At 48.4% G+C, this 16,059-nt stretch overlaps 1 protein-coding gene across 3 annotated transcripts in view; it reads right to left on the reverse strand.

Moving 5' to 3' along the window:
* LOC135512807 (transducin-like enhancer protein 4) overlaps positions 1-16,059 on the reverse strand; it is an 83,613-nt gene that overhangs the window by 13,004 nt on the left and 54,550 nt on the right. For all 3 annotated transcript variants that reach the window (XM_064935205.1, XM_064935204.1, XM_064935202.1), the window contains 7 exons: positions 15,815-15,985; positions 15,553-15,694; positions 15,004-15,173; positions 14,495-14,583; positions 13,541-13,790; positions 13,204-13,451; positions 12,539-12,686 (listed from right to left, as the gene is read on the reverse strand). In XM_064935205.1, coding sequence (XP_064791277.1) covers positions 12,539-12,686; positions 13,204-13,451; positions 13,541-13,790; positions 14,495-14,583; positions 15,004-15,173; positions 15,553-15,694; positions 15,815-15,985 — 1,218 coding nt within the window. The remainder of the gene's footprint in view (positions 1-12,538; positions 12,687-13,203; positions 13,452-13,540; positions 13,791-14,494; positions 14,584-15,003; positions 15,174-15,552; positions 15,695-15,814; positions 15,986-16,059) is intronic.

Genomic DNA, 16,059 nt, shown 5'->3' on the forward strand with positions numbered 1-16,059 from the left:
TGACAAAGATCATCAGCAGCATCATCATGTGTGATGTATTTATTATTCTTCCTGGGGTCCAGAAACATTAAGGCGGTTATATACAGTTGAAGTCAGAAGTTTACATACACCTTAGCCAAATAAATTTAAACTCAGTTTTTCACAATTCCTGATAAAATCCTCGTAAAAATTCCCTGGCTTAGGTCAGTTACAATCCCCACCTAATTTTAAGAATGTGAAATGTCAGAATAAAGCAGAGAGGATTATATATTTCAGCTTTTATTTATTTGATCACATTCCCAGTGGGTCAGAAGTTAACATACACACAATTAGCATTTGGTAGCTTTGCCTTTAAATTGTTTAACTTGGGTCAAACGTTTCGGGTAGCCTTCAACAAACTTCCCACAATAAGTTGGGGGAATTTTGGCCCGTTCCTCCTGACAGAGCTGGTGTAACTGAGTTAGGTTTGTAGGCCTCCTTGCTCGCACACGCTTTTTCAGTTCTGCCCACAAATGTTCTATAGGATTGAGGTCAGGACTTAGTGATGGCCACTCCAATACCTTGACTTTGTTGTCCTTAAGCCATTTGCCACAACTGTGGAAGTATGCTTGGGGTCATTGTCCATTTGGAAGACCCATTTGCGACCAAGCTTTAACTTCCTGACTGATGTCTTGAGATGTTGCTTCAATATATCCACATACTTTTCCTCCCTCATGACGCCATCTATTTTGTGAAGTGCACCAGTCCCTCCTGAAGAAAAGCATTCCCAAAACATGATGCTGCCGCCCCCGTGTTTCATGGTTGGGATGGTGTTCTTCGGCTTGTAAGCCTCCCGCTTTTCCCTCCAAACACAATGATGGTCATTATGGCCAAACAGTTCTATTTTTGTTTCATCAGATCAGAGGACATTTCTCCAAAAAGTACGATATTTGTCCCATGTGCAGTTGCAAATCGTAGTCCAGGTGTGACAAAACTAGAGCCTGTAGGACCTGCCTTGTTGATAGTGTTGTTAAAAAGGCAGTGTAGTGATTTATTAGGGACTGACTTCTCCCCATTTTAGCTACTGTTGCATCAACATGTTTTGACCATGACAATTTACAATCCACGGTTTGTCACGCCCTGATCTGTATCACCTGTCCTTGAGATTGTCTCCACCCCCCTCCAGGTGTCGCTTATTTTCATCAGTGTATTTATCCCTGTGTCTCCCGTCTCTCGGTGCCAGTTTGTCTTGTATGTTTCCAAGTTAACCAGTATATTTCCCGGTCTCCTGCTTTTTGCATTATCCTTTTTCTATTCCTCCCTTTTGACCCTTGCCTATTTCTGGACTTTGTACCCGCCTGCCTGACCATTCTGCCTGCCCTGACCACGAGCCTGTCTGTCACTGTGTACATCCTGGACTCTGATCTGGTTTTGACCTTTTTGCCTGTCCACGACCATTCTCTTGCCTACCCTTTTGGATTAATAAACATTGTAAGACTCCAACCATCTGCCTCCTGTGTCTGCATCTGGGTCTCGCCTTGTGTCTTGATAGTACGAACTGGCTGTGGCAGACCCAGCAGACTTGGACCAGCTCCGCCAAGCTGTCTCCCTGCAGGGAGCCACCATTGGAAGACATCAGGAGTTGCTACAGGGCTTTTTGGAAGGGCTCAGTTCCTTGGCAGAATGCCACAATGGAGCAAATCAGGAGGTTAGCTCAGAGACTGTCTGCCACCTCCTAAAACCCCCAATCACCCAGTAATCTTTTCCCTATCTGTGGTGAGCTTGTACAGCCTATCCTGACTCCCCGTGAACCCGGCTTACCTCCTCCAGAGCAATACTCGGGGAATCCTGGTACCTGCCGGGGTTTTCTTTCTCAGTGCTCACTTATTTTTGAGCTACAGACATCTTTGTTTTATTCAGACTGATCGAAGATAGCATGTATAATTATGCTAATGTAGTGAAGGGCGCTCTCCTTGGCTACGGTAGTTTGAGAACAACAATCTGCCATTTGCAGTCATTTGGAGGAATTCATGGCAGAGGTGAGAAGTTTCCGGTATCCGGGAGAAAGGCGGCCAGCAAACTACTTGACTTACGTCAAAACTCCCATAATGTGGCAGACTACATGGTGGACTTTCGCACATTGGCCGCCAATAATGCCTGGAATCCAGTCTCTTTTCGATACTTTTCTGTACAAACTATCTGAGGAGGTAAAGGATGAGCTAGCTGCTTGGGGACTGCCGATGGACCTCGCCTCTCTTATCGCCTTAACCATTAAAATTGATGGACGCCTAAGGGAACTCCAGAGTGAGTGGAGGTCTGGTCTTGGGCACACTCGTGCACCCGATATGGCGCGTTCACCTCCTATGGAATCCGGAAGTTTCCGAAGGCAGCTCTCTGAAGTCACCCGAGCTCTCTCGTGAATCTACGACGGGTGAGTTGGATACTCCTGAGCCCATGCATTTGGGAAGAACTAGGCTATCAGTTTGGGAGCACTCACGGAGGATGAATAATACCTGTTGTCTCTGCTGTGGAGGGGCAGGGCACTTTATGGCTACCTGCCCTATTAGGAAACCCTTGTCTCTAGTGGGTACCAGTACTATGGTGAGTCAGACTGGGAGTTCCCTAATTTTCATCACCTGCACACCCCCTTTTTGCTCTTGTGCTGTGGGGAGACTAATCTAAGTCTCCCCAAGTGCCCATTGACTATGGGGCTGATGAATGTCTTATGGATGCCACGATAGCTTCGGAGCTTGGTATTCCCACTCAGCCTCTCTCTGTGCCCATGGATACAAGGGCACTGGATGGCTGCATAATAGGGGAAGTCACCCATAGTACTGTGCCCATTCAATTGCGGGTTTCTGGTAACCACAGTGAGACCATACAGTTCCTCCTTATTGCATGTTTTCCAAGTTGAACCTTCGGAATGCCTACCACCTAGTTCAGATACGTGAGGGGGATGAGTGGAAGACAGCCTTCAACACAGCCAGTGGACATTATGAGTACTAGGTCATGACATTTGGACTCACCAATGCCCCCGCTGTCTTCCAGGCTTTGGTCAATGATGTGCTACCTGGACGACATCCTGTTTTTTTCCTGATCTGCACATGAACATGTACTCCATGTCAGACAGGTCTTTCAGGGCCTCCTGGAGAATCAATTGTTCGTGAAAGCCCAGATGTGTGAGTTCCACCACTCTACAATCACCTTTCTGGGATATGTCATTGCCGAAGGCAATGTTCAGATGGATCCTGGTAAGGTGAAAACAGTGGTGGATTGGCCTCAACCAATGTCCAGGGTGCAATTGCAATGGTTTCTTGAGTTTGCAAACTTCTACCGTTGTTTCAGTCGGGATTACAGCACCCTGGCAGCCTCCCTCTCAGCACTCACATTTCCCAAGGTACCGTTCAAATGGTCTCCAGCTGTCGACAAAGCCTTTTGTGTACCTGAAGCATCGGTTCACAACAGCACCCGTCCTCATCCATCTGGACCCCTCGCATCAATTTGTGGTGGAAGTTGATGCTTCGGATGTTGGAGTGGGGGCCATCCTGTCCCAGAGATCTGCCCAGGACCAGAAGCTTCATCCAGGCGCCTTTCTGTCCCATCGTCTCAATCCTGCTGAGAGGAACTACAATGTTGGACACTGAGAACTCCTGGAGGTGAAGATGTCGTTGGAGGAGTGGTGGCACTGGCTGGAAGGAGCAGAACAGCCATTCCTGGTCTGGACCAACCATAACTTGGAATATCTCCGTACCGCAAAGAGCTTCAACTCAAGGCAGGCCCAGTGGGCCCTCCTGTTTACCAGATTCAACTTTACCATTTCCTACCGTCTTGGGTCTAAAAATATGAAGCCTGATGCTCTCTCCCGCCTATACAGTTCTTCTGCCACACCCTCGACTTCCGAAATCATTCTCCCTACCTCATGCCTTGCTGCCACTGTGGACTCGGGTATTGAGAACCTGGTTCACAAGGCGCAACGTTCCTAACCTGGACCTGAAGGGGGCCTGGCTAACCGGTTGTTTGTCCCTAACCCAGTCCGGTCCCGGGTCCTGGAATGGACTCATTCCTCCAGGCTGACCTGTCATCCAGGGTCCCATCGTACACTAGCCTGCATTTGACAACGTTTCTGGTGGCCAACAATGGTCCCTGATGTCTCTGCCTTCGTCACCGCATGCTGTGTGTGCTCAAAACAAGGCTCCCCGGCAAGCTCCTTCTGGCCTCCTGCAGCCACTACCGGTTCCTCGTTGTCCCTGGTCTCATATCTCTGGACTTTGTCACTGGGCTCCCTCCGTCCTTCTCCAAGGCCATCCTCTCCCCAAACTATCTTCTGTCAAGGAGACAGCCCAGCTTATGGTGCAGCATGTCTTCCGGATCCATGGACTCCCGGTAGACACGGTCTCCCATCGGGGTTCTGGAAGGCATTCTGCACCCTTATTGGGTCGTCAGCCAGCCTGTCATCTGGATTCCATCCCCAAACTAACGTTTCTAATGTCAGTTGGAGCGAGCCAACCAAGACCTGGAGACCACCTTAAGGTGACTGGTCTCAACTAACCCCACTACCTGGAGCCGTCAACCGGTTCAGGGTGGAGTATACCCGGAACACTGTTCTGCCACGGGACTCTCCCCTTTCGAGTGCTCTTTGGGGTATCAGCCTCCACTCTTCCCTGAACCAGATCAGGAGGTCAGTGTACCCTCTGCCCAGATGTTTGTCCGCCACTGTCGACGTACCTGGAGAAGAGCCAGGGCGGTTATTCTCAAGACCAACCAGGCATCATCGACAAGCGGACCATCGCCAGACCCCAGCTCCCCGCTGCCGCATTGGGCAGAGGGTATGGCTTTCCACTCAGGATCTGCCCCTTCAGGTAGAGTCCCGCAAGCTGTCTCCCCGGTTCATTAGTCCTTTTCCCATCTCCAGAGTCCTGAGTTCCACTGCTGTCGTCTTGTGTTACCCCGTACCCTCCGTATTCACCCTACCTTCCATGTGTCTAGGATTAAGCCTGTGTCTCACTGTTCTTTGTTTTCTGTCTCCAGGCCCATCCCTCCCCCCGGGTTATCGGTGGCCAGCCAGTATATATGGTGAGATGCCTCCTGAAGGTTTGACCCCAGGGCAGGGGTTTCCAGTACCTGGTTGACTGGTGTGGTTATGGCCCAGAGGAGAGGTGCTGGGTTCCTGCTAAAGACATCTTGGACCCGGCCCACATCGCCGATTTCCACCGTCGACACCCCGGTCAGCCAGGTATGTGCCCAGGTAGGACGCCAGGTGGCATCCCTGGGGGGATATTGCCACATCCTGATCTTTCACCTGTCCCTGTGATTGTCTCCACCCCTGCAGGTGTAGCTTATTTTCCCTAGTGTATTTATCTCTGTGTTTCCTGTCTCTCTGTGCCAGTCCGTCTGGTATGTTTCTAAGTCAACCAGCGTTTTCCCCATTGTCCTCCTCTTTTGCATTTTCTTCCTTTTTCTAGTCCTCCCGGTTTTGACCCTTGCCTGTTTCTGGACTTTGATCAGGCAGGAGGGTACATTCTGCCTGCCTTGACCACGAGCCTGACTGCTACTCTGTACCTCCTGGACTCTGATCTGGTTTTGACCTTTTTGCCTGTCCACAACCATTCTCTTGCCTTCCAATTTGGATTAATAAACATTGTAAGACTCCAACCATCTGCCTCCTGTGCCTGCATTTGGGTCTCACTTTGTGTCTTGATACGGTTACTCCAAGCAGTTTAGTCACCTCAACTTTCTTAATTTCCACATTAATTACTACAAGATTTAGTTGAGGTTTAGTGAATGATTTGTCCCAAATACAATACTTTTAGTTTTGAAATATTTAGAACTAACTTATTCCCTGCCACCCATTCTGAAACTAATTGCAGCTCGTTGTTAAGTGTTGCAGTGATTTCACTCGCTGTAGTAGTTGACATATATAGTGTTGAGTCATCTGCATACAGAGACACACTGGCTTTACTCAATGCCAGTTGTATGTCATTAGTAAAGATTGGAAAACGTAAGGGGCCTAGACAGCTGCCCTGATGAACTCCTGATTTTACCTGGTTTATGTTGGAGAGGCTTCGATTAATGTCCTTCCCTATGCTGAAAGGCTGTCAATTTGTTTACAGTAAAATTGCATTGTATCTGTTCAAACACAAATTATTCCCAAAGTTTACTAAGGGTTGGTAACAGGCTGATTACTGGCTCAAATAGCCAACCAAAGGGGGCTTTACTATTCTTGGGTAGTTGAATTACTTTTGCTTCCCTCCAGGCCTGAGGGCGCACACGTTCTAGTAGGTTAAGATTGAAGATATGGTAAATAGGATTGGCAATATTGCCCGCTAATATCCTCAGTAATTTTCCCTCCAAGTTGTCAGACCCCGGTGTCTTGTCATTGTTGATAGACAACAATCATTTCCCCCTCTTCCACACTCACTTTACAAAATTCTAAATAACAATGTTTGTCTTTCATCATTTGATCAGTTATACTTGGATGTGTAGTGTCAGCGTTTGTTGCTGGCATGTCATGCCTAAATTTGCTGATATGGCCAATGAAAAAAAATCATTAAAGTAATTGGCAATATCAGTGAGTTTTGTAATAAATGAGCCATCTGATTCAATGAATGATGGAGCTGAGTTTGTGTTTTTGCCCTACATTTCATTTAAGGTGCTACAAAGATTTTTACTATCATTCTTTATATAATGTATCTATGTTTCATAGTATAGTTTATTTTTATTCAGTTTAGTCACAGGATTTCTCAATTTGCAGTACATTTGCCAACTAGTTGCGCAGCCAGACTTATTTGCCATTCCTTTCGCCTCACCCCTCTCAACCATACTATTTGTCAATTCCTCATCAATCGACAGGGATTTAACAGTTTTTACAGTCATTTTCTTAATGATTGCATATTAGCAACTGGAATAAGCAATTTCATAAATGTGTCAAGTGCAGTGCCTGGTTGTTCCTCATTACACACTACAGACCAACAAATACTCTTTACATCAACATATCAATCACTACAAAACGTATTTTACACTATATTAGGCCAACTATATTGTGAGCATTGCATCCAATGGATTTGGATACAGCTTTACAGAAAATGTCTGCAGCATTAGGAAAGATGTGATCCATACATGTTGATGATTTCATTCCTGGGCTGTTTGTAACTACCCTGGTAGGTTGATTGATAAGCTGAACCAGGTTGCAGGCACTAGTTACAGCTTTTTCTTGAGTGGGCAGCTTGATGAAAACCCGTCAATATTTAAATTACCCAGAAAATATACCTCTCTGTTTATCACATACATTATCAAGCATTTCACACGTTATCTAGATACTGACTGTTAGCACTTGGTGGTCTATAGCAGCTTCCCACAAAAAAGGGCTTTAGGTGAGGCAGATTAACATGTGGCCATATTACTTCAACAGTAACAGGGTCCAGGAACCCAGATGATTTGGATGGATCCCTTCCTCCTTATAAAACAAGCTTTCCAGAAGGTATCAAAATGGTCAAATGTTACACCCACAGACTTGCAATAGTCACGTAGCCAGTTATGGAGGGATAAAAGTCTGAAACATTCAATGCCACGATTTAGGGAGGGCACAGGGCCAGATATTATGGGGCATTCGTTGGTGTCAATTAGAGACCCCATCAGTTTAAAAAAAAAAAATTCAGCGTTCTGAGCTGCCCTTCATAATGTCATTGAATCCCACATGAACTATGATAGACTCAATTTCCTGATACTGGTTTAAAATGTTTGGGAGCAGATTATTGATGTCCTGTATCCGTTTTTGCTCCAGGGACTGAGACATTTCTCACCATTGAACTGCCCAATACAATGGCCGGAGAAGAAGATGGAGAAATACGCCCATTTCTACCCTTCACACAATTCGTGGAACCTTTCACGGGCCCATGAGAAGCAGGATAGCATTCATCCACAGCTACCAGCGATAGGTCCAGACCTCCCACAGCTACCAGCGATAGGTCCAGACCTCCCACAGCTACCAGCGATAGGTCCAGACCTCCCACAGCTGCCAGCGATAGGTCCAGACCTCCCACAGCTGCCAGCGATAGGTCCAGACCTCCCACAGCTGCCAGCGATAGGTCCAGACCTCACACAGCTACCTGCGATAGGTCCAGACCTCCCACAGCTACCAGCGATAGGTCCAGACCTCCCACAGCTACCTGCGATAGGTCCAGACCTCCCACAGCTACCTGCGATAGGTCCAGCCGTCGCAGACACAGGCAGTCCCAGCGATAAAGGCGCAGGTAGATCAGGCACCAGGGCGGAGTAGATATTCCTCATGTGAATCTGCTCCGGACCTCTCCCAGACACTCCAGTCCGCTTAGCAGCATGCCGCTGCCTTCGGCTTCCACAACTTGTGACAAGGGCCCAGCGAAGATTGGAACAATCATCTTGCTGTTCTCTGTCTACTCCACTATGGAAGAGGAGAAGCAGACGGAGATGACTTCCTTGGCAGGCAAGTTCCAGGTAGCACAGGCAATTCGGATAGGGACAGATGACAAGGCAGGGATACATCCATTAAGCCCGAGCTACATCCAGCCACATGAGCTGATTCCAATGTGTGTTTTCCCCATAAGTTCACACAGGCAGTTTTTGTTTTTTTTACGTGTTATTTCTTACATTAGACCCCAGGTCATCTTAGGTTTCATTACATACAGTCGAGAAGAACTACTGTATATAAGATCAGTCCGACCAAGAATATGTTTTCCTTCGACGCGAATCCTGTGTTCTGCCTTACAAACAGGACAACGGAATGGATCGCATGAGCGACCCAAAAAACGACTCCAAAAAAGAGGAAACGTGGCGGTCTTCTGGTCAGACTACGGAGACGGGCACATCGTCCCCACTTCTAGCATTCTTCTTGCCAATGTCCAGTCTCTTGACAACAAGGTTGATGAAATCCGAAGAGCATTCCAGAGGGACATCAGAGACTGTAACGTTCTGTGCGGAAACATGGCTCACTGGAGAGACGCTATCCGATGCAGCCAACGGGTTTCTCCACGCATCGCGCCGACAGAAACAAACACCTTTCTGGTAAGAAGAGGGGTGGGGGTGTATGCCTTATGGCTAACGAGGCATGGTGCGATGAAAGAAACATACAGGAACTCAAATCCTTCTGTTCACCTGATTTAGAATTCCTCACACTTCAAATGTAGACCGCATTACCTACCAAGAGAATTCTCTTCGATTATAATCACAGCCGTATATATCCCCCCCCAAGCAGACACATCGATGGCTCTGAACGAACTTTATTTAACTCTTTGCAAACTGGAAACCATTTATCCGGAGGCTGCATTCATTGTTGTTGGGGATTTTAACAAGGCTAATCTGAAAACAAGACTCCCTAAATTTTATCAGCATATCGATTGCGCAACCAGGGGCGGAAAAACCTTGGATCACTGTTACTCTAACTTCCGCGACGCATATAAGGCCCTGCCCCGCCCCCTTTCGGAAAAGCTGACCACGACTCCATTTTGCTGATACCTGCCTACAGACAAAAGCTAAAAAAGAAGCTCCCACGCTGAGGTCTGTCCAACGCTGGTCCGACCAAGCTGACTCCACACTCCAAGACTGCTTCCATCACGTGGACTGGGACATGTTTCGTATTGCGTCAAATAACAACATTGACGAATACGCTGATTCGGTGTGCGAGTTCATTAGAACGTGCGTTGAAGATTTCGTTCCCATAGCAACGATTAAAACATTCCCTAACCAGAAACCTTGGATTGATGGCAGCATTCGCGTGAAACTGAAAGCGCGAACCACTGCTTTCAATCAGGGCAAGGTGTCTGGTAACATTGCTGAATACAAACAATGCAGCCATTCCCTCCGTAAGGCTATCAAACAAGCTAAGCGTCAGTACAGAGACAAAGTAGAATCCCAATTCAACGGCTCAGACACAAGAGGCATGTGGCAGGGTCTACAGTCAATCACGGACTACAGGAAGAAATCCAGCCCAGTCACGGACCAGGATGTCTTGCTCCCAGGCAGACTAAATAACTTTTTTGCCCGCTTTGAGGACAATACAGTGCCACTGACACTGCCTGCAACGGAAAAATCCTGTCTCTCTTTCACTGCAGCCGAGGTGAGTAAAACATTTAAACGTGTTAACCCTCGCAAGGCTGCAGGCCCAGACGGCATCCCCAGCCGCGCCCTCAGAGCATGCGCAGACCAGCTGGCTGGTGTGTTTACGGACATATTCAATCAATCCCTATACCAGTCTGCTGTTCCCACATGCTTCAAGAGGGCCACCATTGTTCCTGTTCCCAAGAAAGCTAAGGTAACTGAGCTAAACGACTACCGCCCCGTAGCACTCACTTCCGTCATCATGAAGTGCTTTGAGAGACTAGTCAAGGACCATATTACCTCCACCCTACCTGACACCCTAGACCCACTCCAATTTGCTTACCGCTCAAATAGGTCCACAGACGATGCAATCTCAACCACACTGCACACTGCCCTAACCCATCTGGACAAGAGGAATACCTATGTGAGAATGCTGTTCATCGACTACAGCTCGGCATTCAACACCATAGTACCCTCCAAGCTCGTCATCAAGCTCGAAACCCTGGGTCTCGACCCCGCCCTGTGCAACTGGGTACTGGACTTCCTGACGGGCCGCCCCCAGGTGGTGAGGGTAGGTAACAACATCTCCTCCCCGCTGATCCTCAACACTGGGGCCCCACAAGGGTGCGTTCTGAGCCCTCTCCTGTACTCCCTGTTCACCCACGACTGCGTGGCCACGCACGCCTCCAACTCAATCATCAAGTTTGCGGACGACACAACAGTGGTAGGCTTGATTACCAACAACGACGAGACAGCCTACAGGGAGGAGGTGAGGGCCCTCGGAGTGTGGTGTCAGGAAAATAACCTCACACTCAACGTCAACAAAACTAAGGAGATGATTGTGGACTTCAGGAGACAGCAGAGGGAACACCCCCCTATCCACATCGATGGAACAGTAGTGGAGAGAGTAGCAAGTTTTAAGTTCCTCGGCATACACATCACAGACAAACTGAATTGGTCCACTCACACAGTCAGCATCGTGAAGAAGGCGCAGCAGCGCCTCTTCAACCTCAGGAGGCTGAAGAAATTCGGCTTGTCACCAAAAGCACTCACAAACTTCTACAGATGCACAATCGAGAGCATCCTGGCGGGCTGTATCACCGCCTGGTACGGCAACTGCTCCGCCCTCAACCGTAAGGCTCTCCAAAGGGTAGTGAGGTCTGCACAACGCATCACCGGGGGCAAACTACCTGCCCTCCAGGACACCTACACCACCCGATGTTACAGGAAGGCCATAAAGATCATCAAGGACATCAACCACCCGAGCCACTGCCTGTTCACCCCGCTATCATCCAGAAGGCGAGGTCAGTACAGGTGCATCAAAGCTGGGACCGAGAGACTGAAAAACAGCTTCTATCTCAAGGCCATCAGACTGTTAAACAGCCACCACTAACATTGAGTGGCTGCTGCCAACACACTGACACTGACTCAACTCCAGCCACTTTAATAATGGGAATTGATGGGAAATGATTTAAATATATCACTAGCCACTTTAAACAATGCTACCTTATATAATGTTACTTACCCTACATTATTCATCTCATATGCATACGTATATACTGTACTCTATATCATCGACTGCATCCTTATGTAATACATGTATCACGAGCCACTTTAACTATGCCACTTTGTTTACATACTCATCTCATATGTATATACTGTACTCGATACCATCTACTGTATCTTGCCTATGCTGCTCTGTACCATCACTCATTCATATATCCTTATGTACATATTCTTTATCCCCTTACACTGTGTATAAGACAGTAGTTTAGGAATTGTTAGTTAGATTACTTGTTGGTTATTACTGCATTGTCGGAACTAGAAGCACAAGCATTTCGCTACACTCGCATTAACATCTGCTAACCATGTGTATGTGACAAATAAAATTTGATTTGATTTGACATGAAATTTGCTTGCTATAAGGATAGCCACCTCATTCGTGTAATCCTCCGCAAGCAAACAATTGCCGCATTGGAACTCCGGATTGTCAATATTGTCCCAGACAAAAGCGTAATAAACACAGCTTCTACAGCGCTGGAAATGTTTATTAGCTATTCCAAGCGATGCAGGCTCCATTGCAACCTAGTTAGCTAGCTGTCAGCAGGTTGACACAAACACTTATGAACAAAATAAAACTTTGGAAACAACAGGTCGAAGCCCGGCAGGTGTCCAAGTAACTGACGATCATGAAAAAAGTAGTTGTAGTTGAAATTGCATTTGCACACTTGTAACTTAATATTTGCCAGCAATAATTACATTTGTACACCTGCACATGTCAATTTCTGGCGCTCAGACTTTTGGCAGTGCTCTAGTGCCCTACTGTGACAAAAATATGTAGATGTGCAAACAGTGATGTGATAGAACAGAGAGAAACAGTGACTGGTCTGATATAGAGGCTGATATGTATCATATATTAACAGGTGCAGTGCTTCTCATAAAGGCAATACTGAGCTGGTCTTAGCTAGTCTAAACTAATCGCACAATGTCTCAGGTGTTCCATCAGTACCTGTGAGGTGAAGTCGTGCTGCTGCAGCTGTCGTCCCTCTCTCAGGTCCCAGCAGCGTACTGTGTTGTCCAGCCCCCCCGTCCACAGTTTGGTCCCATCGTTGGAGATGTCAATACAGCTGGCCCCGTCAGTGTGACCCTGGAACTGCCTGGGTAGCATGAAGATCACATCAACACCTAGCCATTCAGATGTAATCCATAGTCTATACAGTAAACCCCTAGCCTGCTTTCTCCTCCCCCTATCCTCTGCTCTTCTCTTCTCTCCTGCCCTACCCTCTCCCTCTCCTCTTACCTGACCAGGGGCTCTGGTTGTGCAGGTCCCAGACTACGATACCTCCCCCTATACCCCTCCTAACCTTCTCCTCATCCTCCTCTCCTCCTGCTCTTACCTGACCAGGGGCTCTGGTTGTGCAGGTCCCAGACTACGATATCTCCCCCTATACCCCTCCTAACCTTCTCCTCATCCTTCTCTCCTCCTCCTTTTACCTGACCGGGGGCTCTGGTTGTGCAGGTCCCAGACTACGATACCTCCCCCTATACCCCTCCTAACCTTCTCCTCATCCTCCTCTCCTCCTGCTCTTACCTGACCAGGGGCTCTGGTTGTGCAGGTCCCAGACTACGATATCTCTCCCTATACCCCTTCTAACCACCTCCTCCTCCTCTTACCTGACCAGGGTCTGGTTGTGCAGGTCCCAGACTACAATGTTTCCGTCGCTGCAGCAGGAGAAGCAGACCTTGTTGTCAGGGGAGATGGCCAGAGCATAGCAGGCCGGAGCAGAAGACGTCAACTCCGCCTTGATGCGGGGAGTAGGTGTGGCCAAGTCCCAGATTGACAATGTGCTGGCCTCGCCTCCAACAATGAGGGTCCGCCCATCAGGGAGAATCTTACATGAGCGGATGTAGTTATCCCTGTTCTGATTGGTGTGAAGAGAGAACATGTGTATTGGACCGGCAAAACAAGCAATATTATTGGTTAAGCCTTTTAAAGTGTGTGTCCACTCACCAGACAGTCGAGCTGGGCCATGGCACTCTTGCTGCCAGGCTGGCTGATGTCCCACACCTTGACACAGCCCTTGCCGCCGGTGTAGACGTGGCGTGTGGAGGTGCTGATGGTGACGGCACACACCACCTCTCCGTGGTTCAGAGTGTGGATCTGACGGGCATGTCGTGGGATGCCCGGGCCCAGCAGAGCATCCGGAGGGAAAGGAACTGGCTGCATCTGTCCATCCGCACTGACGTGGAAAGAGTAAGCACTGGAGAGAGGGAGAAGGGAGAGAATGGACAGAGTAAGCACTGGAGAGAGGGAGAAGGGAGAGAATGGCAGAGTAAGCACTGGAGAGAGGGAGAAGGGAGAGAATGGACAGAGTAAGCACTGGAGAGAGGGAGAAGGGAGAGAATGGACAGAGTAAGCACTGGAGAGAGGGAGAAGGGAGAGAATGGACAGAGTAAGCACTGGAGAGAGGGAGAAGGGAGAGAATGGACAGAGTAAGCACTGGAGAGAGGGAGAAGGGAGAGAATGGCCAGAGTAGGCACTGGAGAGAGGTAGAAGGGAGAGAATGGACAGAGTAAGCACTGGAGAGAGGGAGAAGGGAGAGAATGGTCAGAGTAAGCACTGGAGAGAGGGAGAAGGGAGAGAATGGACAGAGTAAGCACTGGAGAGAGGGAGAAGGGAGAGAATGGACAGAGTAAGCACTGGAGAGAGGGAGAAGGGAGATTATGGACAGAGTTTCAACCACTGCAATCTACATCTGTATATTATTACAAAAACTAAGTGCTTGCTACTTGCTAAAACCTTGAAGACTGTCAACACTGTAATGGCATTAGAAGTTGAGAAATAGTCTTCTAGTACAGTGTGTTATTTGTGATGGGAGAGTTTGCGGCTTGCTCCAGCTATAACAACAACAGTCAACTTTCTTTCTGTCTGGATGGATTTAGATGGAGGAGAAGAGAGACGTACGGTTTTCCCCCGGAGGATCCACCAGGCAGTGAGGAGGACAGCCCTGGGGCCCTGAGGTGGGACCGAGACTCATACGCCATCTGGAGAGACTAGGAGGACATTAGGAGTTTACTAGTAGAATCATCATGTGTTGTAACAGTTTAAATCTCAGTAAATCCTAATCTCATCAAGTTGAGTGAAATCTTGACAATTCATCCAAAACAAGCTTCCAAACCAAATACTACTAAGAATCCATCTTCATCAATAAAACATGTATTGTTTTAAATGAGTGGTGCACATCTTCGATCCTCTAGGCAACTGGTTTTCCTTCTTGCTTTCTAATTGAAAGCAATCTAATTGATTAAGACCTGGGTAACCAGGTGTGTGCTCTAACTGGCAAATTAGAGACATAATTGATCAATTAAGTGCCAGGAAGAGACAAAGACTATAGATAATGTAGTCAGTAAGGTCTGCCGTTGTAGACAGGTGTTTTAAACAGAGAGACCAGTGATGCGTGGTATCTAACTCACCAAGGGGCTGCGGGTGTAGACGCCGGCGGAGGTGCTGATCTGGGGTGAGAGGGTCAGGGCAGCCCCGAAGCCCCCGGGACTAGCCAGCTCCCCGTTGAGGCCTGCGTGGGACACCACCCCAAAGTGAGCTGGGTATGAACCGGGGGGCACAGACAGGGGACTGCGGAGAGCTGGAGAGGGGAGGAGGGGGTGAGGGGGAGATGAGACCACACCTTACATTCCAGCGGGTACGAAAGGCTTACGGTGATGTCTAACTGCTAGAGATGTGTTGTCAACAATCAAGTTCATCTCGGTTTCTTATAGGCTAAATGCCGTCTTTATTGCTTTAGGCAGAATATGGCAGATGTGAGTACAATACGGGACCACAGGAGCATATCATCACAGTAGGTGTGGGATAATGGTACTATGATCAGATGGAAGGTATAATTATGGTATTACAGGGCTATATGATCACAGTAGGGTGATTTGAAGGATTCAGAGGGGTGCAAGGGTATAATAACAGGGGTAAAGACATAGGGTATGGCAGGCAGACAGGGGTGTCTGACTCACCCAGGGGGTCAGCGGAGGAGGCAGCCTTGCTGAGCAGACGGAGGCAGGACGTACTGGGGCCGGCAGGGCCAGGGGTAAGGGCCTCACGGTGAGAGGGGGACGGGGTGCTCGACTTAGACAACGGCGACCCAGACTTCTCCATCTGCAGAGAGGTAAAGAGATACTGTCAAACGAAGCACCGCCATACAGATACTGTAAACAAGTACTTTTAATTGGTGGATTTTGGCCACCATGTTAATGCTTGACAATGAATGTATCATACCTGTGCTGGGTCCTTGGCCTTGCCTGGGGTGGGGCTGTGTGGTGGTTGGGGGGAAGGGGCCTCCCCGGGGCTCCTGGGGGACCCTGGCAACTCCTTCCTCAGGGTGGGGGCCCGGTCCAGACCGTTCCCGTGGGGGGAGTGATGGGGGCTGCCCACGGGGGATGTGGGCTCCTGGAGACACACAGAGAGATATGGGAGACCAGATCACCCCAAAAGCCATGCAAGAAGACAGTATCCTTCACATT

The sequence above is a fragment of the Oncorhynchus masou genome, chromosome 24 (genome assembly GCF_036934945.1).
Source record: "Oncorhynchus masou masou isolate Uvic2021 chromosome 24, UVic_Omas_1.1, whole genome shotgun sequence".
Taxonomy (NCBI): domain Eukaryota; kingdom Metazoa; phylum Chordata; class Actinopteri; order Salmoniformes; family Salmonidae; genus Oncorhynchus; species Oncorhynchus masou.